This window comes from Thalia democratica, chromosome 6 (assembly GCF_965202585.1).
Source record: "Thalia democratica chromosome 6, ktThaDemo2.hap1.1, whole genome shotgun sequence".
Classification (NCBI taxonomy): domain Eukaryota; kingdom Metazoa; phylum Chordata; class Thaliacea; order Salpida; family Salpidae; genus Thalia; species Thalia democratica.
In genome coordinates this window covers 25,394,929-25,419,008 of record NC_139170.1, presented here as the reverse complement: position 1 = coordinate 25,419,008, position 24,080 = coordinate 25,394,929, and the positions used below count along the sequence as shown (strand labels likewise).

At 26.3% G+C, this 24,080-nt stretch overlaps 1 protein-coding gene across 6 annotated transcripts in view; it reads right to left on the bottom strand.

Moving 5' to 3' along the window:
* Nucleotides 1–23,271, bottom strand: part of LOC145839550 (S phase cyclin A-associated protein in the endoplasmic reticulum-like) — a 43,091-nt gene extending 19,820 nt beyond the window's left edge. For 3 of the 6 annotated variants that reach the window (XM_082947149.1, XM_082947152.1, XM_082947153.1), the window contains exons 1-15: nt 23,156–23,271; nt 20,711–20,807; nt 20,530–20,631; nt 15,439–15,617; nt 14,732–14,832; nt 13,577–13,669; nt 12,583–12,899; nt 11,821–12,155; nt 11,098–11,301; nt 10,334–10,442; nt 8,986–9,115; nt 7,586–7,769; nt 5,624–5,737; nt 3,550–3,672; nt 2,986–3,128 (exon numbers count right to left, since the gene is read on the bottom strand). In XM_082947149.1, the coding sequence (XP_082803275.1) occupies nt 2,986–3,128; nt 3,550–3,672; nt 5,624–5,737; nt 7,586–7,769; nt 8,986–9,115; nt 10,334–10,442; nt 11,098–11,301; nt 11,821–12,155; nt 12,583–12,899; nt 13,577–13,669; nt 14,732–14,832; nt 15,439–15,617; nt 20,530–20,631; nt 20,711–20,807; nt 23,156–23,197 (2,273 nt within the window). In that variant the 5' untranslated portion in view covers nt 23,198–23,271. Of the gene's footprint in view, nt 1–2,985; nt 3,129–3,549; nt 3,673–5,623; nt 5,738–7,585; nt 7,770–8,985; nt 9,116–10,333; nt 10,443–11,097; nt 11,302–11,820; nt 12,156–12,582; nt 12,900–13,576; nt 13,670–14,731; nt 14,833–15,438; nt 15,618–20,529; nt 20,632–20,710; nt 20,808–23,155 lie in introns of those variants that run through there. The other 3 variants (XM_082947151.1, XM_082947154.1, XM_082947155.1) reach the window with 3 other exon arrangements.
* Between the last annotated feature and the right edge of the window lie 809 nt (nt 23,272–24,080).

Here is a 24,080-nt window from a genome sequence, read left to right as displayed (position 1 = left end):
AATAAATTAATCTATACACTTAATATTAGACTGATAAGCAATATTGTGGCGTAGGTATAGAATTTTTTAATTTTCTTTAATTTTTTTTATAAACTAGAGTTTTACTACAAATGGGAACGGGTCAGAAAAGCACGGGTGACACTTTAGGACAGTGTGACACTTTAGCACGGGGTGACACTTTAGCACGGTGTGACACTTTAGCACGGGGTGACACTTTAACACGGGGTGACACTTTAGCATGGAGTGACAATTTAGCACGGAGTCACTTTAGCACGGGGTGAACTTTAGCACGGCGTCATTTTAGCATGGAATGACACATTTGTTTATGCTCATATGTTATGTTGAAAAATATAAAAATAAACTATGCAACATAATACTACAAGCTTTTAATATGTTTCAAGTTAAAGCTTCAACTAAAACTTCGTATTTAATATAAAATTACACTAGTTACTCTATGGCAAACCTCAACTTGATAATTAAAATATAAAAGTAATTTTAAGAATTATACCAAATCATTTTATTAAGATATTTTAACTAACGTTTTTAAATATTTACTATCATATTTTAAACGTAAAACTATTTGTTTAAACCTAGCAACATATACGAGCTCAAGGTTTTTTATAACGTAATTTAATAAGATTATAGCTTAATTTAACTTCAGTGAGTAAAGTATAAATACTAATAAATACTAGTATATTAGTAAATACGTTACATAAATGTGTAAGATATATATATAAACTGCAAGAAAAGTAAATAAAACTATTTTACTATTTTCTCTGTCTATTTAGGTTTTCTATTCTTTTAAATTTTAAGAAATAGCATAATTTGAAGTTTGATCAGTATAATTTTTATTTGATTATTTTAAGCCGATTGTTTCAAAAGTGTTTGTACTCATGTTTGCATTTTTTCATCTGCCGATATTGTTACTCTTATATATGCGGGTTTAGCGTTTAACTGACTTAACGCGTTATTATAAGATAGGTCGTAGATAGTTTCTTAAGTTACTTTCAAATTAAGTTGACATGTTAATAAAGTCGATGTATCAAATCCAAATTAAACTTTTACTATTAACTTAATATTTTATAGGTGCTAAACGAACTATTGTTTATTAAAAAGGATTTAGAAAACAGTTAATTATTTAAATTTAGACTAGTTGTAATAAAATCGAGTCAAGGAAATGGTGTATTTACAATTAATAAACTGCGAAACATAAAGAAACATAAAGTTATTTTAACCATGTCAGCCACGCAAAATAATTAAATAAAATGTAAGTAAAGTATTATTATTTTATTAACAGAAGTAAAAAAGAATACAGTATAAGAAAATTTAATTATTTAAGGATTTTTAAAACTAGTTACCATTTAATTTACCAACTTCTTGTTTTTCAGCACTTATTTTTGTTATTAAGTATAGTTTTTCTTAAAAAATACAGGCCACTAAAGATGTTTTCTAACGTTTTGCTACCTACAAATGATTTTTCTAAATATAATTCGAAAAGACTGCCAAACTTTGTCTTACATTTTACTCCTTACTTAGATAATATTTTTATTAAAAATAATTTTTGAAGACACACTCTTTCTTGAAATCACACTTTAAAGTGCCTAAATTGCATAATCAACAGCATGCTGGTTATATAAATTTGATTTTAAACGTTTAATTAGATAAAAATTTTACACGTATTTAATTAAATTACTTAAAACTATCGATAGCGCTTATCGACCGTGCTTAAGAATCATTTTGTGCAAAAGCATCAATCAGTGATAAAGTTACACTCCGTGTTAAAGTGTCACCCCGTGCTAAAGTGACACCGTGCTAAAGTGTCATCCCGTGCGAAAGTCACGCCGTGCTAAAGTGTCACCCCGTGCTAAAGTGACGCTGTGCTTTTCCGACACCTACCCCTACAAATGGTTCTTGTAACCTTTGATTGACGCTTTTTCGTAGTGTTATTTAACTCTAATAAATAACTTTAATTTTCAGATACAGTTGTAATTTTTTTCTCGAATGATTTTGGTACTTAATTGACAACTTACTGAGGGTGATTTGATTTAGCTTAAAAGTTTGGTATTATACATGGCGCATAAGTGACGTTGCAAACGTCTAGCTCTACATCTAAAGCAGTACTTATATGATTAACTCTGTGATTAATTTAAAATAAATATATTACATATCATTTTAAGTCTTTTCGAAAAAAAGAAGATTAAAATACTAAAACAAAATCCAGAATAAAATAAAATTATTGACCGCAAAATCCCTTTCTTGACCTTTAAGCATAACCCCAGCACCACTTGCGTTTACAATGTCACTAACTGTAATCATAAAAATTAAATATAACAAGTCATTACAGGGTTACCATAGGCTTTTTGAATTTCTTCAAGGTTTTTAAAAGTACAAGTTTTTTGTCCAATCTTGGTATAAAATTAAATCTAAGGTAATAACATGTCTTATATATTACAAAAACATGGAAAACGTGTTTAATTATAAATAAAATTCTAAAAAGTCCAAAAATAATATTGAATATGTTTGATTTTTTGTATCTTTTTAAAATTCATTATTTTACAAGTAAAAAATAAATAATAATACTAGGTTTTTTAGTAATTTTTGTTCAAAATTCCAGGTTTTTCTAGATTTTTTTTTGCCTAAATTATCATATTCTAGGTTTTTTGGAAATCCTGCATTATCAAAATAAAAAAATTAAGTCGAAATTTGGAATGCTGAACTGTTCAAAGTTGGGAAGTCGTAATTTGAAATATGGTAACTTGAGTTCTCAGAATTTAAAAAGTCGTAATCTGAATTGTCAGAGTTTGTAGTTGTCAGAATTTGAACTGTAGGAATTTGAGTTGTTAAATTTGAACCGTCGTAAACCTGTTTTTAGTGAAAAAATTGGCATTATAGTAATTTTAGAAATAAAGAAGCCATAAATGTAGAAGTAAAGTAAAACAAAAAAAAATATACACAGCATATTGAATGCCAAAAATAAGACTAAACCTTGCTTTTTCTGAAGCTACTTTAAGCCGTTCCTTTTCACGTTCTAATCTTTGTTGTTCAATTCTTTCTTCTTTATCTTTTCTTTTAACAACAAGTTCATCAATTCTGTCTTGACGCTCTTTTTCAATGACACGCAATCTCTTCTGTAAAAGAAAGAACTAATTTATAAACGTAAAATATAGTTTCACACTTTTGCTAATCAATAAATAAGTACAAAATATTTCTAAAAAACATTTTTAGGTATATTTGTATGTTTTGCTACTCTTAAATATTATTTAAATTTGTAGATATTTTTTTTAACGTTTAATAATGATCAATATATATTAAATAGTATTTAAAAATAGTTAAATCTTTTATACAGCTGTAAAACTTGAATATACTTAATCAAAAAAAACTTATAAAATAACTACAAAAACTTTATAATAAGACATACAAATTATTTAACATTGCATAAATTTTGAAAGTTTTAGTACAACACATAAACTGAAAATTTTACTGTTAGTAAATACATACAAAATACACGTAGCTAAACACGCCAATAACTCTAATAGCAACTGATCATACTTTAACACTTTCTTCTTTTGCAGTTTTTATTTCCATTACTTTAGTTTTTTCCGACTCAAGTTCTTGCAATCTAGTTTCATGTTCATCAATTTTCATTAGAACTTCGTGTCGCTTGTTTTTTTCCTACATTAAACGTTTTAATCTATTACTAGTTTTAATCTAGGACTGAACTTAACCGTAAGAACATCGACAATAATCTTCATAAAATTTTGTGACGTGTTTGGTATTCATTAGAAGTAACCAAGAAGAAAAATCACGATGAATCGTTCTATTAGACTCGGCAGCCTTTTACAAGTAAGGGGCCATATTTTAAGATTGTTTGCTAGCCGCTTTGTATAGAAAAAATTATTCCGCGGATCGAGTTTTACAAAATAATTGTAGTACCAATAAAAATAATAATCAAAAATTTGATAAAATAAGCAATAATAAATTATAATAATTACAATTTATAAGCCTAATTTAACATTTTCACACCTCGTATGTTTTTAGCTAAGTATTCGTTGCTTAGGCTCTGTAGAATTTTGCCGATGTTTCCTTGAACTTTATGTCTTTAATAACATTGCCAGTTTAAATGTGAGACTATGGTTAACGCTAGTTTTAAAAATCAGTTTATCATGACAATATATGCCTGATAAGTCCTAATGAGGACGAAACTATTTCGCGTCTCTAATACATAAATAAATTTTGTGCTGAAACAACTTGTAAATGTTCACAAGATGTTAAATATTAAGTTTTGATTAAAAAAAAAAATTTTTCTACTGAAATCCAAAAAGTCCTATAGGGTTTTTTTTTGAGGAATACGTCAGCTAGAAGTGTCTCAAAATTAATAAAAAAATCCGAATTATCTGAAAACTATTTAATTTATTCAATGTTAGTTTTATTTTTTGACAAATAAACTAAAAATAAATTTAAAAATTACTAATTAAACTTGTTGAAAAACCTTTGAAATACTTTTTTTAAACTATCTAAAAAGAAATAAAATAATTTGACGTAAAAATATTTTTAAAGGACTTTTGTTTTAAGGTTGAATTTTTATTTAAAAAAAACATATTAATGTATCCGAAAACCCTTCAAATCGCCTCGCGCCAACTGGCATAACTTCTGCTATAGACAAAACTAAAAATCTGATTTAAAGACCTAAAATTAAAGAATACTAATTTTCAAAAAAAATAAAAACAAATTACATGTCAAGTTGCTGGTACACTGCGTTATTAAAATTTGGTAAAGAAAGTTAGATTGCAACAAAAAATAAAAAGCTTTATTAATAAGAAAAAAAAAAAGTATTTTACAAGGACGTGCAATTTTATAAATTAACTTAAGTTTCGCATTCTAGTAAGCTATAGAAATAAACATATAATTAAATTTTATATAATATATAATATTTGGGTAAGTGTCAAACATGCAGGAAGGGACATTTTTGCACGAGGGGCCACTTTTGCACGGGTTGAAAATTTTATTTATATATTTTTTAATAGTTTTAATTATTTTCTTTTTGTTTTACTATCACTGTTACCCCTAACCCTTACCCTCGGTCGGTTTTTTTTTCTTTTATGATTTTTCAGTAATTTATTTTTTTAGTTGTATTCTATGTTTTCTTTTTTTATAATCTTTATTAACAACTTTTATTTCCGTTTTTTTTTCTTTACTATCACTGTTACTCCTAAACCTCGATCGGTATTTTATTTTTTATTATTAAGATTTTATATTTTTTGTTTTATTTTACTCTCGTGAAAAAGTGTCACTTTGTGCCATTTGACCTGTTCCCATGATAATCTTAATAAATAAGTATTAAAAGTTTAAAATAGATAGCTACATTTATAAACGGAAAGTAAATAAAAACCCAATGCTATTGAGTGTACTTAAAATTACTATCATGCCATCTGTAAGTTTAACTATATCTATCTAAACACACATCCTTAGCATACTTTGTAATTGACTAGGATTGCTTAAAACTAAAATAAATGTTCTTTTCCATGCAACCAAGGTTTATATTATATAAAAATAGTGTAAAGTTAAAAAATACTTTATGGTAAACTAATGAGCCTATAAGTCATAAAATCAAAACTAATATTACCTGTAGCTCATTTATAAACGCGATTTCGTTAACTTTTGTATCTTCAGCTTGAGCTTTAAGCTTAATTTTGAGCAATTTTTGTTCCCGCTGTTCTTTTGCACGTGAAAGTTTTTCCTAATTAATAAGTACTTTTGATATTAAAAAACTACGTTAAAACACGAAAATGTTTACTTAGTTGCTACTCTTTAAAGAAAACATATTGGTCTGAATTTTCAGGCATAACTGAAAACTTAGAGTGCAAGACTATTCAAATTCGGAGAATTCAAGAATTCAAATTCTTAAAAAAAATTGAAAGGGCCAAACTAAAAAAGTAATGAATATTTGTCAAATAAAAAAAAAACATGTGTAGATCATACAAATATCTACAAGTCATTTTTTTCTGCTTGAAAAACATTAAATATTTTCTGAGATATGGCTTGAATAAAGTAAAAAACATAGTTATTTTCAGTAATTTTAAAATATCATTAAAAATATTTAAGATTTTGCAAAAAAAAGTGGTTTGTAGATTTTAATAAGATCTACATATGTATTCCTTATTTTTTTCAAATTTACATTACTTTTTGAGATATAGTCTTTTAAATACTTTTTTAGGAATTTAAATTGTCGGAGTTTGAGTTGTACTGATTTGAATTGTCATGTAACCAAAAACTTATGAATTTTAATGGCTAAAAAGCTTTACTTACTTGCTTTTAACAACTATTAAACATACGCTTCTTAATTTCTACACAGCAGAAGTATAAGTTTTTGAATTTGGTTATGTAACTATTTTAATATTAAAAACATTACAAAAGCATTTACAATAGTTGTATGCAGTAGCAGGGATTTAGTAGGTATGATCATTTGAAAAGATCGTTTAGGAAAAAAAAAATGATAAAAATACTTTAAACGCATTTGAGAATAAGAGTTGGAAACTTGATAATTCTTTATAATAGTAATTTTAAGAAAAAAGAAAGAAATAAGTTTAGTAGGTATTCTTAATTTATACTGTTTGCATTAAAACTTCCTGAAGCTTTAAATACAAAGTAAAGAAAAAATAATGTAGTTTTACTTTTCTTAAGATAAAAATTTATGTAAAAGTTTGCACTAGAAATCATTTAAGATACAGGCTACATTCTAAAACTCCTGATATAGTAAACCAAACCGACAGTTACCAAAAGTAACTACTTGGAATGTAGTTAGTCCAATATTTTATAAATCTGTAGAATGATAACTACTAATTTTTATTTTTAAAGGTTTTTTTGGGATTTCAAATAAAAACTAGTGATCATCTTTCAAAAGAGCATTTATGCAAAAAAAAAATCGTACATTTGATTGTTAACTTTATCATATTAAACAACAAATGAAAGATAAAAAAATTGTTTGAAAAATTTTACCAAAATATTGATTAAAATCTTCTAGCTATCCGGAGTTAGCAAAATAAAGTAGGATTTATGTGTTTAGCAATACAATATATTAATTAGTATAGAGTTGCCACTGGTTTTCGGGAATTTCTTCCAAGTTTTTGAAAGTAAACGTTTTTAGGTCTATTTTTAATTTAAAGTTAAATACTATGTTCAGTAGTATAACAACATTGAAAAGATACTGTAAAGCTACTTTAAATAAGTTTTTTAATAAAAATAATTGATGATGATAAATTATTTTTATCTGTATAATAGATTCTTCGTGTCAAATCATAATTTTACTACTTGGCATGTAAAATTGTTTAAAATTTCAGATTTGTATAGGATTTTTAGCGATTTTTGTTCAAAATTCCAGGTTTTTCCTTTTTTTTTTTTTCAAAGTTTCTCAAATTCAAGGTTTTGTGGCAACCCTGTTAGTATATAATTAAATACACAACTAACTCCAATATAACAAAAAATAAAATTAAAAGAAACTTAAACTAAAAAATAACTTCGGTTTCAGTTAAAATCAAAACAATAACACTTGAAAAATCGAACATAGATATGTAAAAATATAACGAACAAATTGTGTGCACTGAAGCAATTCTCGCTTGCTCCTTATCAAGTCTTTCTTCCAGGTTCTAACTTCTTGTACCTTTTCGGTTAACTCTCTGATTCGTTGTGATTTTGCTTTTTCTATTTCCTGTCTTCGTACTTCTGCTTTTCGATGCTTTTCCTCTAATTTACGCTTCGATTCAGCTGGAGTTCTGTTATTTTGCTTGAATGATGAAAACAAAACCAAACACTTAACTATTAAAAAGTCTTATTAAGTTATTAAAATACATATGTTTGACTGTCGAAATAAACTGAAGTTGTAATAATTGTTAATGTAAAACTTTAGATAAATTTAAAGAAGAGGAATGCAACTTATTTTGACTTAATCTTGTAAGTCTGATTTGCTCCTATTAAAAAAGCTCATATATAAACACATACATTTTAAAATGGGAACGACTCACTTTTCCACAAAGCATCACTTTTGCACGAACTTAAATTGTTCTAATTAAGAATTTTTATGACTTAAATTTTTTATTTAAAACGTTGTTTTCCAATAATTTTTTTAATTTTACTTATTCATTTCAAAATTGGATTTTTTTGATTGCGAAATTGACGCTGCGTGCATTTCTGACACCTAAGTACTTAAAAATAAGTTCATGAAAACTAGTACTATCTAGTGTTTATGCATTTAATGACAGATATAAGAAAACCATAGCAAAAATTAAAATATTAAATAGCGTATCTGCTACAGTATTCCATTATTATTTTTTTCGTCAAAATCTTTCGTTGGTCTTTTTTGACCATTTAATGTAGTAAAATAACGGCAAATTTCCATTAGAAAAGATGATTTATAAACTATGAGTGCACTAATAAGCCTACAGATTTTAATAAGCGGGATGTGAATGATACTTTTAATACCGACAACGGCTAGATAAGGAACAATAGCAGCTTTAATTTTGTGTGCATTAAGTCGCAATAATTTTTGTAAACTTTGCATTGGAGTCGTCTTACTTGCTATTTTTAGAATACCGTGAAGACTGATTTTATATGATAATTGGCTAAAAAAGTAAAGTAATTGTGTTGCTTTTTATGTTGAGAAACTATAGTAAAGTTTTATATCTTAAGCAAATCAAAATTGTTCTTAAAAAATGCATGATAAATAGACACAAAATATGTAATTACAAAATAAAAGTTTTTTAAATGACAATATTGTTTGTTGTTTACTCTAATATTACTTAAAACATTTAGGTTTTCGCTTACAAACCAATTACAACTTATTAGTAAAAATCAAGTTTTTATAAACACTTTACAGATTTTTTTTACTGTTTTAATTTAATTACGTATCAACCATAAATCACAGCAGTTTTTAACAACTAACAACTATTAAGTAAATAGATTTTTAATCTATTTTTAGAAATTTAATTTAACCTTTTTCTAGACGGAGAAGAAAGCTTTTCGTGCATTTGGATAATACTTCCAGGTTCTCGTACTTGCTTGAGCTTGTTGTACGCTTCAACTTGTTCAAACCAACTCGTTCCTTCTGCTGCTTCTTTTTCAGCTTAAAACATTGTTTAGTGTGAAGTGTTGTCACTCACAAAAGTATAGCAACGTATCAGAAGTACACAATTTACAAGGCTTTGTATATAAGTTTAGTTTATATTACTGTGGTGCTATTAGAATTAGTTAAAAAAAACAACTACTTCCTCAAAAACAGGAACGTTGAACACAACTATTACTGTGTAAAATTTTATTAATTACAAATACCAATACAAATATCATGCTACAGTATAAATTAGTTACACAATTTATAACATTTTTTAGTTTTTAAAAGTTTAGAACTACATTTAAGTAAAAATGGCTATATAGACATACTGAAGTTTTCAAAAACTTAAAGATTTACTACGTGGCAATGTTTAAAAAAAAAGAATTAACTTATTGTATCATGAATTATAGTTGTATCTAAAGTTAAAATAACTTTTATATATTTTAAAGAACGCTTTTTAGACAAGTATATGATGCTAAATGTTTCTTAGTTTAGAGATTTAATATTAAGTAAGCATTAAGAATAGGTTATAACTAAATTAAACATAATATTGTAATCAAAAAATTGTGAATTACAACTGTAAGTTTAGCTCAGTCAATCAATTACAACAAGTTTTCCCCTAAAAGACATTTTTTGTTAAAAGTATTTTGCTTTTTAGAAAACAGTTTTCAATAAATTTCTATATATTTGTAAATAACTGAGGGAAAAAAGCTTTTTATTATAAATATCACTTGTCAAAAAGCTTGTAAGCAATAACTAAGGAAAGCAATATTTACAGGGTTGCCACTTGTTTTTCAAAAATTTTTCCAGGTTTTTGATACTCAACATTTTTGGGTCTACTTTTGGTTTAAAGTTAAGTCTAAGGTAAAAAAACTGTGTTATATAGTATAAAAACATTGAAAATATAATATAAAGCTACTTTAAATATGTTTTTTTATAAAAAAAATTTTAATGATGACAAAAATTTTTTATTTTTATGATAAATTTTTTGGGTCAAATCGAAATTTTACTACTGAACATCTGAAAATTGTTAAAATTCAAGGTATTTCCAGGTTTTTTTGTTCAATATTCCAGGTTTTTTTCAAAATTTCTCAAATTCCAGGTTTTTCCAGGTTATTTTCGCCTAAGTTGTCGAATTCCAGGTTTTTCCAAGTTTCCAGGTAAAGTGGCAACCCTGTATTTATTTTTTGACGACCTAAAAGATTTTGAGAACTAATTTTGAAATTTTGCTACCTTTTTTAACGAATTCCTGATAATAGTAATTGTAATTATCTTCCTCACTATAATCACAATGTTTTTCTTCCAAAAGATCTTCCGTACCAGTCATACTCTTTGCATTTTCCTGTGTGTACTTAGCTTTTAGCTTCTTTGAACACAAAAAAAACGTTATGCTAAGAAATTTTTAAAGATAGTGTCAGACGCATACTTTGCATTGTATCATATATACTATTTTAAATATTGTTTTATAAAGTAGAAAACAACTAATACCTTAACAAATATACTAATTCCCATGAGAAGAAAATATTATAAAATATTTTTATTCGTTACAGTTTTTCAGTACTAGGAAAAAAAATCAAACGATAAAAGATTATTTATGTAAAATAAATAATATTAAATATCAAACAATTATCTATCGTAAGAATAGGTTCAGTCCAGTCTAGCACTGAAACATTCATGCGAATAGAAGCTTTTGGAGAAACTTATTTTTAATTCTATTTCTCAGGAATCAATAAATTTGCATGTCAAAAGTTTTTTGACTTTATTAAATAGTAATTATATAAAACAATATGTAAAACAAAGCAAAAAATACGTCTAACTTTAAACACTATTTTGATCAATGTCTTTAAAAAATTAAAAACTATACTATGTGTAAATGAAAAACAGTTCCTAAAAAAGGTAGCCAAAAAAAGCTTACATCTTTTATTTAAACAAACTTTGTTTACAAATAACTAACTTGTATTATTTGTTCAAACAACTAAGATAAGTCTATAACTCACACATGTATCTGATTCTGCAGAAGTTTCTTCTTCAACTTCCCTCAACTGTCGCATGAGGTCGCGCTCCCGTTGCTCAGCAACCAAAATGTTGGCGTCGTGTTGATCCGTCAAAGTTCTTGCAAGGTCAGCTTCCCATTCTTCTAGCTTTACCAAAGAACTATCCAACGTCAGCTGGTTATTTTCTTCTGTTTGCGTTGCGCTGACCTTGGGAATTAATCAAATTACTAAAAGCTTTTACATAGTTTTATGTTTAGTTAATAAAAAAATTGATATGTAAAATACAAAAGTCATGACGAAATCATTATTTAAATTAAAAACTAGTCGAGAACTTTTGAGCTTCAGTTTAATGGAAGTTACAAACGCCTTAAGGTCAAGATATACTTACAGAACCAATACGCAAAAAAGTATATTTTAATTAGTTGGTTTTATTAGTTTTTTTTTAATTACTTGGACTGTTTAATTCTTATTTAAGAATGCTTCCGTTACATAAACTTTTTTTTTAATTCATTGATTTTTATGATATTCTTTTGTATTTAATTTTATCTCACCGATAGAAACTGCTGATTAACTTTACAGTAGAAACTACATATTGAAACTCTAAACATTTATTTATCACAAGATACATTTTATAGATAATTCAAATTGATTTATTCACTACTAAGTCGTCAAAAATAGAAAACTTATATTAATGTCATTTGTATGTATTGAATGTAAACTAACTACCTCATCAGTTTTAGAAGTAACTACAACTGTATCTGACTTGGCTTCTTTAGCCTTAATAATAGTTTCAGCTTTGTCTAATTTAAAGTTAGGCAGAGGAGTAGTATTTGCCCGAATTCGTTTTCCTTTCTCCTGAACACGTTTAAAAGTATAGGAGCCTGATTTTGTTTCTTTATTCTTAAAATTGTTGACAGATAATTTTGTCTGAGGAGACATTCTGCTTTTAAAAGACTTCGTAACTTTGTCTGAAGTAACAACTACTTCACTTTCAAAAGAAGATCGCTTATTGTTTCGAGATTGCTTGTTTAAACGAGACACTTTTTCCCATCCATCTCCAGCTGTTCGTTTATGTAGAAGATTTTAAAACAAAAATTTATTGCTGATCAAACAAGTAATAAGAAAACATGATAAAAATATATTTAAGAACCAATTAGTAGCAGTTATCTTAGCACTTAACAACTACCACTTACAAATATCATATATTAATATATGATACGTTATTTGGCGACAAAAATATTAAGCGGTTATTTATAGCTAACATAACAACTCTACTACACAAATATATTTTTTCAACGAATAAGATATGCATAAATTTTTAAATTAAAACTTAACATGATCAGCATTATTAAAAATAAATAGTTTTTTCAATGTAAGTTTATTAAAAAGTGCAACAATTATAAAACATTTTGCGTAAAACCACAAAAAAAATTGAAATAAATAAGTTTCAAAACTTGAATCTATACAAAAAACTACTAAAAAAATTACTTTCTGCATCAGATACAGTTTTTTTTTCATTAACATTTTCCAACTGTACATTATTTAATGACGAAACAGAAACTTCGGAAGGAGCACTGGAAGTTTTTTGGTAGTTATTTGTGACAACATTTGATTTATTAGTAATTCCTTTTACTTTATCAGCCCAAGTAGCAACTGACGACATACTGTTTGATTTGCAAATATTTGATGTTGCTAATAGCTGATTTTGAATAGGACTTTCATTGTTTTTATCACCTGATTGTAAGCTGATAATATTAGACGTTGAAAATTTCGGCTTTTCATTTTGCTTTGGAAGTGTTTTCTTTCTTAAAAATTTATGATTAAAAACTTTTTTTTTTGATTGGTAGTTAAAAAAAATAACTACAAACATACTTCACATCTTATGGTTTAAAATTTGGCTGTAATTAAATTGGAACAGAAAAGTATAAGTTGCAAAATAAAACTTAATGTTTCTATTATTTTAAATAGCAACTACTTATAATAAAAAATATTAAAAAACTATCTCAATCCAAAATAAAAAACTCTTAAGATATCTTTTGTTTATTAAAAACTTTCTTAATAATGCTGGAAAATACTAACTAATAGATATAGGTATTTAAGATGTTAATAAATAAGCTACAGCAAATAAAGACTAAAATAAAAATCAAACTTTTTTTCAATAAATGCACAATTAAGAATAAAACCGAAAAAATCTAAAGAAAAATGTAAATTAAGTATTATTTACATAAAAGTTAAAAATTTATATAAGCTTTATTTCAGAACGATTGAAAGTATTTTAAATTAATGAAAGATCTCTTGAGAGTTTTTTGTGTAGAGTTAAGACATATTTTATAAATAATTTTTCATAAGTATTTAGTTAATATGAGCTGTCCATTTTTATATTCAAAAAAGGTTTACTACTTACTATACCACTATACCTTTCATTCTAGAAATCTACAATTAAAATTACAAAATAACTTATAAAAAACACTTTGAAAATTACTTATTATTAGTAGATTTAACTTTCTTTTTGTTTTGATTTCTTTTAGGAGGGCCTAGGGAAGACTTTCTGACTTCCCAGCTCAAAGACGTAGGCCTAAAGATTTTTTTTTTAAATTAAAAAGAGTGCTATAGATGTTAATTTGTATCTAAAAGTTTAAAAAAATGTTGATAAAAATAAAATTCAGATTATTCAGTATATTTTCTACCAAAATATAGTATAAAAAATTATTTTCCTGCTATTTCTTTACTAGATGACCAAAAACAATTAAAATAAAAATTCAACTGAACAAGTCATACTTTCAAAAAAAAAACACGCAAGCGAATTATACAAAAAAATGTTCAACAAAAAGTTTTAACAAATTCTTTTAATTAGTGACCTACTGGAAAGGGGATATGTTTTTCAAATTAGTACCACGATCGTCATCTTTTTTTTTTCAATTTTTGTAATGCAAAAGTGTAATGAAATAACTATTTTTAAGTTTTACTGTGTACGGAAGATAAAACTTAAAGCTAATTTGCAAAGCTTTTTTATTATCTTAACTATAATGCACAAGTTGTTTTCTAACTAAAAAACTCAACGCACGCTAGAGGTTTCTGCTTGGCAGGCCAAGACCAGCCCATAGGTCGTACTTTGCCCATCCTTAACACATTCATGTATTCTAGTTTCTAACTAAATGAGGTTATATAAGCAGTTTTTGGTTTATTAACTTTGCCAACTTTTACCTGTGACCACATTCAGAATTTTCTATTATGTTTTTATTTCACGTGTTTTTAAATGCTTATGCAGTTTTGTACATAACTAATATACATACTTTTTAAATATTATTTATGAATATACAAGGCTTGATAAATTTTTTGAAAACTGGACAAGAAAATCCTTACTAATACTTCAGTCAGATAAAATTCATTAAAAAAAGACCTAACATATAAATTAATGAAGACATAATAAGCTGCTCTTAATAAACTGGAAAGAAACAAACAGCTTATTAAGTGTTCTACAAAACATAAATTTCATTTAAAAGTAGTTATATTTTTGGATTTCTCTGATTAAAATTTTTATTTAAAGTTTTGTTGATATTTGGTTGTGTTCCAAATTTGGATAAGTTTAGATCCAGTAGATCACTACTTTTAACATCTATAATGTAAAAATAATTACCTGTCATTTAAATCTGTGTTCTCAAGCTTTTCTTCAAGTTGAATCCAATTCATTAGAGCTTTAAAGTCGTGACGGTAATTGTCAAGCATTAACAGCACTTCCTAATATTGTTTTTAAACAAACTGTTATTCAATAGATGAGCTTATACTTATAAAGGTTATATTTAGATAATCATCATAGATAAGTTTAAGTGCTGAATAACTTTTCTATGAAATTTATCAGTGTTTTGAAAACAAAATCTTTTACTAAAAATTAAAAACCAATAAAATCTAGTTTTTGAACAAAATTGGTTATAAAATATCAAAATACTGAAAATGGAACAACTAAATGTCATTTAAAATAAATATAATTAATTTTATATAAAAAAAACAAACTGGCCTGAATTAACTTGAGTTTTTAAATAATTTTAAAAATAGCCTGAGTTATCTGGAGACTTTTAAACTGTTGTAAGTTATTCTGAATTTGTGGTAACCCTGAGTCACACATAATGTTATTTTCAAGAGGCAACAAAAATATAATTATAACAAATTTTTAATATTGAGTTATTGATTGACTTAGTTGGTTAGAAGTCTCTAAATTAATATCTTAAATAACATATTTAAATTTATTATGAAACTAGTTCTTTATAAACTACATAAAAGTTCAAGCAACTACTACTTTAAACTGTTTTATTTAGATAAGCAAGCACTAAAAATGTTTATACTAACTTTACATTCAACAACACTAGAGTCACTTTGGCATGTAGCATAAATTTCATCAACAGCTCTCTTTAAGTTATCAAACAAGTATCCCCAATAACGGGCTCTAAAACTTATTTTTTTGGAACTATGGTTACTTTCTGAATTATTTTCGTTGTCTATCTTTTCGTTTTCTTTTGTTTCGTACCCTAGTAAATTTATTGAGAAAATTTAAAATATGTTAAGTAAGGAAAGTATATAAATTGGTTGTTCTTTTTCAATGCCATTTGATTTTATAGCTTAAGTGTATGAGATATATGTAGAAAAATATAAGCCATTTTTAAGAATGAATAGTTGCACAAAAACACTTACTAATATAGTATTTAGGGAAACCAATTACTAAACATAATATGTAAAGACAAGATCACAGTGGACTGGTAAGCATACATTGATTATTTTGGTATTTTTTTTTCAAAATTGTTTTTTTTTTTTCATGTTTTAAGTATTTTAGGAGTTAGCTAAGTTGGAGTATTGCCAACTTATCCTTTTTTCAAGTTAAAAATTACGTAAAATATTGAATAACTTTACCACAGAATTAAGACCTGGTTTAACTACATAAAAGTAGCTAAATGTATTAGGACTCATCAGTCAGACACAACCGAAAAACTTACAGTCTTCATGAAAGAACCTTCATGAAGACTGCAAGTTTTTCGGTTGTGACCGACTGATGAGTCCTAATCAGGACAAAACCGGTCTTAGTCTACCGAAAGCTTGTGGTCTGATGATCGAATTTGTATGATCAAACCTTGTAAACTTGAGCTTGTCTCACGGCATATAAAAGTCCAGGCTTCGGTTCTGTAGACATGGTTGCCACTGATCAAGCTGAGAAAAAAATCCTGACTTTTCCTGACTTTTTATAAAAATTTTCTTGACTTTTCTAAATCAAACTCTTAAAGTAAATTTATTCTAAAATATATAATCTAACACTTGAAACTATATAAAGCTTTCAATCAAATTTTAATACAGGTTAAAAACAACAGTCATCAAACTATCAGTACATCACTTGAACCATCTGTGTATGATTGATGTTTGTAATAAACAGCTCTATCAGCAAAATACTTGTATAATTACCTTATAAACACAGCTTGTCTGAAAAAAGACATATTTTTTAGCATTTCTTAGCATGAATTTATCTAGATCAGGGTTTCCCAAACTTTTTTGCTAATGGCCCCCTTTAAAGAGTTTGAAAAAATAATGGCCCCCTTCAACATATAGATTACTCATAAACTACGATAAAATACACATAAGACTTTTTTTTTGCTCTTCATCTGTAACTCAAGAATATCTAGTGTAAGTTTCTAAACTGCCATAAAATACACATAAGACCTTTTTTTTTTTGCTCTTTATCTGCAACTCAAGAATATCTAGTGTAAGTTTCAAGTTATGGCCTCATGGCCCCCCTGTGGCTCCTTTACTGCTCATGACCCTCTGAGTATCTGTCATGGCCCCCTAGGGGGCCACTTGGCCCACTTTGGGAAACCCTGATCTAGATAAACAAATGTTCTACTCCGGAGACTTTCAACGGCTTTTATAATAAATACTCTACATTCTTTATTAAAATTTAAGATATTTTGTTCCTCAACTAGGTCTTTTTTCCTAAAATTTGAAAGCAAATTGGATGCTGCACAACCAAGATCAAGTGCAGGTTTCAGGGAGGCTTGATCATTAATTCAATCTTGAATAACTTGGGAAGGCTGAGGTTCGAAACTATCCTGTCTTTCATAAAAATACACAGCAATTTAATCACCAAGCACGAAATGTCCTCATGCATAAAGGCAACAATAGGCTGAGTACTCTGGTATAGTGTCAAAAAAGGTTGCATGAGAGATGCTATATAACTAAAGAAATGCATCTTCAATAAGACAAGTTAATCAGCCACCGCATCCCTTACGACTTGGTAACACCTGCTGTCAGGACATTTACTCTTTAGACCTAACTTCCAATAATGAAAAAACAAATTAATGTATGGTCTAATTTCGATGGCACAATCAGCCACTAATACCTCTCTTATAGCTTATTTTATAAATTTAAACAACTTTGAAAAAATTATAAAGAGGTAAAGTAGACACATTAACTTGTTACATAAAATACTAAACTAACTGCTTAGTTATAAAGAACTCAATTGTTTACTTAAACAAAAAACACTTTGATTCTAAAATTATGGTAGATAAACTTTTGTGTATATATCACAGTTTCACTATTGAAATGTCCTTGCTACAGATCATCAATACTAAAAAGCTTACAAAATCTGCTTGTTCAAGTAGGGTACTTGTTAAATATGTTAATAGAAAATTTTTGCAGTTGTATAAAGGATATTCTACTAAATTATACCAGATGAAGGTATTGGAAACTAAATCAAATATTTTTGTAAATTTCTAGGAAAATTTTGGAAACTTTTTCCGACTTTAAAGGACTTTTAATTAAATTTTACTACCATTTGAAGGCTTTGGAAAACAAGGAATTTTGTAAATTTAAACTGACAAAATCTGACTTTATTTTTAAATTTTATTAAAATTCCTGACTTTTCCTGACTTTTTTTCAAAACCCCCCATTTTTTCCTGACTTTTGTCATTTTTTTAAGTTTTTCCTGACTTTTCCTGATTTCCTGACCGAGTGGCAACCCTCTGTAGACTTTCGCCAATGTTTTTGTTGATAGTCTTCAAAACGAGTGTACCAGATATCTTGCCTAGTGGACAATGTAATGAACATTGCACGGCAAAAGACAATGCTGACGTCACTAATCAATTTTGAAAATCATTGTCTTTTGAATACTTTAATTTAAAAAAGTTGGATTTTTCAGGCAAGAATAATTTCATACCATGTGTTTACTTAACTTAAGACCATAGGGGGGATCAGACTTTTTTTTTTACAAAAATTAACTTTGGTTTTTATATAAAAGCTTTAAAAACAAACTACAAGACTGTTTTTATAGAATTCAAAAATATCATTTAACTTTTGAAATATTGTAACTTCAATACAAAGTTTCTTCAATCTTCTTCAAATTTTCAGGAAATTTCCCTTATATTAAAAGGAAAAAACGTTACTTTAGAATTTTGTTAATGTAAAAAAATAAAAATTTTATTAGAAATATAAAAAAAAAATATTTTTTCAACTTTTTTTTAAATAATTTTATTTTATAATAATTTAAATATAGTTTTCAAAGAAATATAATCTAGCTAGACAAGATTTATATACAACGACTGAAAATTTATACCTTTTAAGATTGCTTTTAATTTAAAACAAAACAGACAACTTATAGTCCTAAATTTTTAACTTTAACTACTTCAATAATTAACAGTTAAACAGTTTTTCATAAAATTAAGACAAAAGTTTGAAACAAAAGTACTGCTAAACTTATTTGTCAAAAAAGTGAACTAAAAAACAAACTCGTGCGACTATTAAGTTTGTAATCTTTTGAAATGCCAATTTCTACCTATATTTTAAGTTAACTATTTTAAATGTTTATACGTCTAACAAATAGCACCAGCCGTTTGATATTGATGGATATCGTTAGAACATGAATGCAAAAAATACAATATATATTAAATAACTTACAGCAAACATAATATAAAAAACATTTTTGCTAAAACCTTAGTGTGCCTAGTAAAATATCTTTCAAAACTTTAGTTTATAAAGTCAAGAATTTGTGTTTTTTAAGTTAAACAAATAACACAGTTCAAAGTAGTTTTAAAAATATATGTACTGCATAAAAGTTGAAGATAAAAGAGATGAATATGAGTGTAATTGTTAATGTATAAGTTCTATTCTTGTTACCTTATAACATAAAAGAGAGATTCTCCGAAATTTCCATTGAAGAGAGCAATGGGAAAATAATAAATATTCAAAAACTACTTGCTAATAAAGATCCTAACGAAACGAGTTTGTTGGAATATACAATAATAACAACAATTAGCACAGTACTTGCTTTATTCAACTGACATACATTTCTCTGTGTTAAGCAATTAACATAGTTCCACGGAGTTTGGTTGTTATTATTGTCCATTCCAGAGAAATTGTTTAAATATAATTTTTATTAGCAAACTATTAGCAAGTAATTTTAGAAATAATAGTTTAAAAAAAAAACAATTTGTTTTACACCAAGTCAAGTTTTTTGATCATTATTTAATTTCAATAGACAGAAAAAAAAATCTTATCTATTTAAAGATATAGTTTTTAAAGAAATATTTATTAATATATAAAAATAAAAGGCTTTTATTAGCACTACGCCTCTTAAAATAAGTAGAACAGCTGGAGTCACCAAAAACTAGAAAAAGTCACTAAATTTAGCTATAGTCTACTAGTATAGCTATGGCAGGAAAAGTAAAAACATCTAAAGTAGAGGTAGCCACAAGAAATAATTCTTAGTTCTATGAATGAAGAAATTTACAAATAAAAGCTAAATTAATACAAGTATTGACATAGTGCTAAGAAAGTACCTAGAAATTAGTCAAAATTTTAAACTAAGTCAGCCTAAACTTTAAAAAGTTTCAAACTAATTCTATAGATTACAACTTAGTAAAATAGAAAATTTTATTAAAAATATTTAGCATAACTTCTGGAGGCAAAAAAAAACAGCCAAAAACTATCCTGAATTGGCCTAAACTTGAGAGAATATTGAAAAACAAATTATGATCCAAAAACAAAAAAAAACACTGTTTATCAATCTGAAATACCTTCAAATATTTAATCATTATCAAAATCACAATTTAGAATTCTGTCTTAATGTAAATAGTCTATCCTGGGATTTAAGAAAATATCCAATCTAGCTTAAGATGGCCTGAGTTGAAAATAAATTTCAACTTGCCTGAGGTATCCTGAGTGTGAGACAACCCTGGTATAAAATTAAAAACCAAGTAAAAAATAGTCATAATAAAAAATACTACTTATTATATTGTATAAAATATATTTAAACAAAGTACATAAATATATTTACAAAATACGTTTTTATAGTTTAGAGAAAAATTTAAATTAATTTAAATAGTTGTAGAAAATGTTTATTTAACTAATGACTAAACTTTGCTACAAAATTTTATTACAACCACAAATAATTTAGAAACTTACTAGACCGTCCGTAACAATACTTTTTAGAAGTATTTTTTTGATTACATGCATCTCCGTTCTTTGAGTATTTGTTATATCTAGAACGCTTGTTTTTCATTCGATCTAAAACAAAACTATTAAATATCTAAAAAAGCATGAATATTTAAAGAAAAAAGATAACTAAAAATTTCTCAATTAAAACCTTTATCGTCAACTGGAATGCTCCATGAAAGAAGATTTCTTGCTAATCTTCCTTCCTTTTCTGTAATTTTCTTCATATTTTCCAGTTGACATGAATGCTGTGTTAATTTGTTTATTTTTGTTAAAACCACAGAGTAACAAACACTAACTCGAATATAACTATATATTATACTTGAATGTTTTGTTTTAATCTATTTTTTGCACTTTAACATAAACTGAAGTTTTAAGGGCATAGGGGGTCCACCTAGATTTTTACAAGTTGATCTTATTTTATAGAGTTTTATCTGAGCTATCAGAAATTTTTTACCGCTTGAAAAAACTCAAAAAGTATTTTTTGAGATATGAGCGATCAAAGTTGGTGACCTCAATAGGTTCCTAATGGATGGCGCAAACTAAAAACGCAAAAAAAAGATTATTTCAGTAAAAATCTATCTCCTCCTTCATTTTTTAAGCAATCTTCTTCAAATTTTCACAGAAAGTGTATTATTAAAATTTTAAAAAGATTGAGTGCAGGATTTTTTTTTATTTTGAAAAGTAAAATTTTTATTTAAAAAAAAACATTTATTTTTTTGGTTTTTTTTTATGTAAAATTTTAATTTTTTTTTAAATTCCAACATTCAAAGTCTTTGAAATTATAAAAGAAATATTCCCTGAATGTTTGAGGTCTCTAGGTTAAATAATAAAGGAGAAGATAGATTTTTAGTCATTTTTCAAATTTCAAAGAAAATTTGTTCCCAAAAAACTTGTGGTCCATACATTTGTGTCGGAAAATTTTTATAAAAATTACAATATCTCAAAAGTTAATAACCATTTTTTAATTCTTTAAAAACTGGCTTGTAGTTTGTAATTATAGCTTTCATATAAGATCCAATGTTATTTTTAGTAAAAAAAAAATGTCAGATCCCCCCTATGCCCTTAAACATAAATGTTATCACGCCTTGCCCCTGATAAGCAGTAGTATACCTTAAACTTAAAACAATTTTTCCTGTGATAAAAGTCAATAACACGAGTACGCAAAACAAGTTACTTGAAAAGCTTTCAAACAAATACCTATACTTTTGTAGTATATTTTTATTAAAATAAATAATACTTAGGTCGGAAAAAGCTGAACAGCAAAAAAAAAATCAAGTATTGATTATAATCTTAATATATATTTTTTAATAAAAAAAGGTGGATTTAACTTTTTTACAGTTTGTTAAAATAATTTTCTTTAAAGTAAAGCTGTATTATATAAGTGTACTAAGCATAAAAATTATTTACTGAAAAATTTATACAGTTACTGAGTTTTTCACTGCAAACGGAATTTTAAACTGTGAATCTTGTTCAAATATAATATTCAGTTTGAGTGAGATTATTAAATTTCAATAACAATCACAGTATTAAAATTTGTTTGCGGTGAAACTCAGTAACTGTATAAATTTTTCAGAAAATATTTTTTAATACATCAATCTTCAACTTGAATTGATTCCTTTGTCTAACCTGTTTCAACCACATGTTTAATAATGTAAAAACATAGAATAAACCATATTTTGACCAACATAACTTTGTTAGTTTTTGCAGCTTTTTATAGGCCATTAGTAGTTTTATTGACATAGAAAAAAGTTCAAAGTTAATTAATAACTAAAAAAATCTAGTAAATGTTATAGTCATGCTGACCAAGATAAAACCATTTTGAAAGTTTATAATAAAGATATAAGTGACATACAAGATATAGTCAGGTTTATGAAAAGTTTTCAGTATATACTTTTTATATATGTCATTATTTTATAATTAAAAAATTATAATTTTGCAAAAAAAAAAGTTGATGCCAAAAAATTGAAAAATATGTGATTTTTGGGGTTGAAATCAGTTTTTTGGGCAGCAACTATTTTTTTTGCAAAATTATAACTTTTTTTAAGATTATTTTTAAATAAGCAAAAACACATCCTAATCATTTTTACTGATTTGAATTTTACAATATGACCAAAAAAATGTGCTGTACTCTCTACCCCTACATTTTACAGACAAATTTTGCACATTTATGGTGATTATGACGTCATAATACATCAAAAGCAATTAATATGCCTTAAAATATATGTCAATAGGTATAAGCTTTCATTTAACACATAAATTATAAGTCCTGGCAAGTATAAGTGGTTTTATTACTGTTTTCAAAAAGTATATGATTTTTGGGGTTGAAATTAGTTTTTTGGGCTGCAAGTATATTTTTTTTTTGGATTTTTTTTTTCAGATTCTTCTTAATGAAGCAAAAACACATCCAAATCATATTGATATGAATGAATATCACAATATAACCAAAAAAATGTGCTGTACTCCCTACCCCTATTTTTAGAAGCACAAATTTTTAAATTGATTACAGACAAAAAAACAGCTTATTTTTCTTTTAAATGGTTGATACCATTATAATAAATAACTTTAAAAAAATATTTAAAAACTACATACATACCCTTGGTGATGGAGTCTTGTTAGATACTTCATGAGAACTCATATTAGTCAATCTGCCTTGATATTTATCTTTTAAATAGTGTTAATCATTAGTATACAATAGATAAATAATGCCCTGTAAAAATTAAAAAATTGTTAAGGTTAAAACATACACAAGTTAAAAAAAAATTGTATATTTTTAATTAAAAATTAGGTTTACTTAAGCTTTTTCAATGACAGAACAGTTTTAATTATACTTTTCTTCTTTTCTTTACACTTTTCATAGAACTTTTTTTGTCTATATGAAGTTCTTTTAACTCATAGGACGTTAAAACATCTTTAACTGGTTTAATAGATTTAGTCATTAAAGCTGCTTCAACAGAACCTTTTAAAGTACTTAAATCAATAACAAGTTGTTCTCTTAGAAGCAAAAAATTGTTTTCAATGATAGGTGTTCCCATCTTAAGAGCGTTATCAATACATACTTTACTTTTATTCTTATGAGTACAATATTCTAAAACTTCTTTTGTTTTAATTTTAAGAGAACTTAACTGGGCACATACTTCTGATTGATATGCATTATCTAATGCTTTATTAATTAACTTGTTAACTTCAACAGATATCAGTTTACGACAATGCTCATGCTGTTCACTTGTTTTAGAATTTTTTAAGGGTTGTGGTTTAGAAACACTTTCAACTATCAAGGTTCTTTGTTTACTATTCTCTTGTGGCTCTTGAGTAAATACATGCTTATACAACTTAAAGTTGTTTAATAACACAAAAGTGAGGTGTCTACAAAGAAGTTTGCATGAAACAATACCAATTTTTTCTAATTTATAGTAAACATTTAAATCAGTTTTTAATTTTAAAAGAGCTTCAGAAAATGTAAGTTTTGTTGTATTTTGTAAATACTGCTTTGAAAACAAAACACAATTAAAAGCTTCATT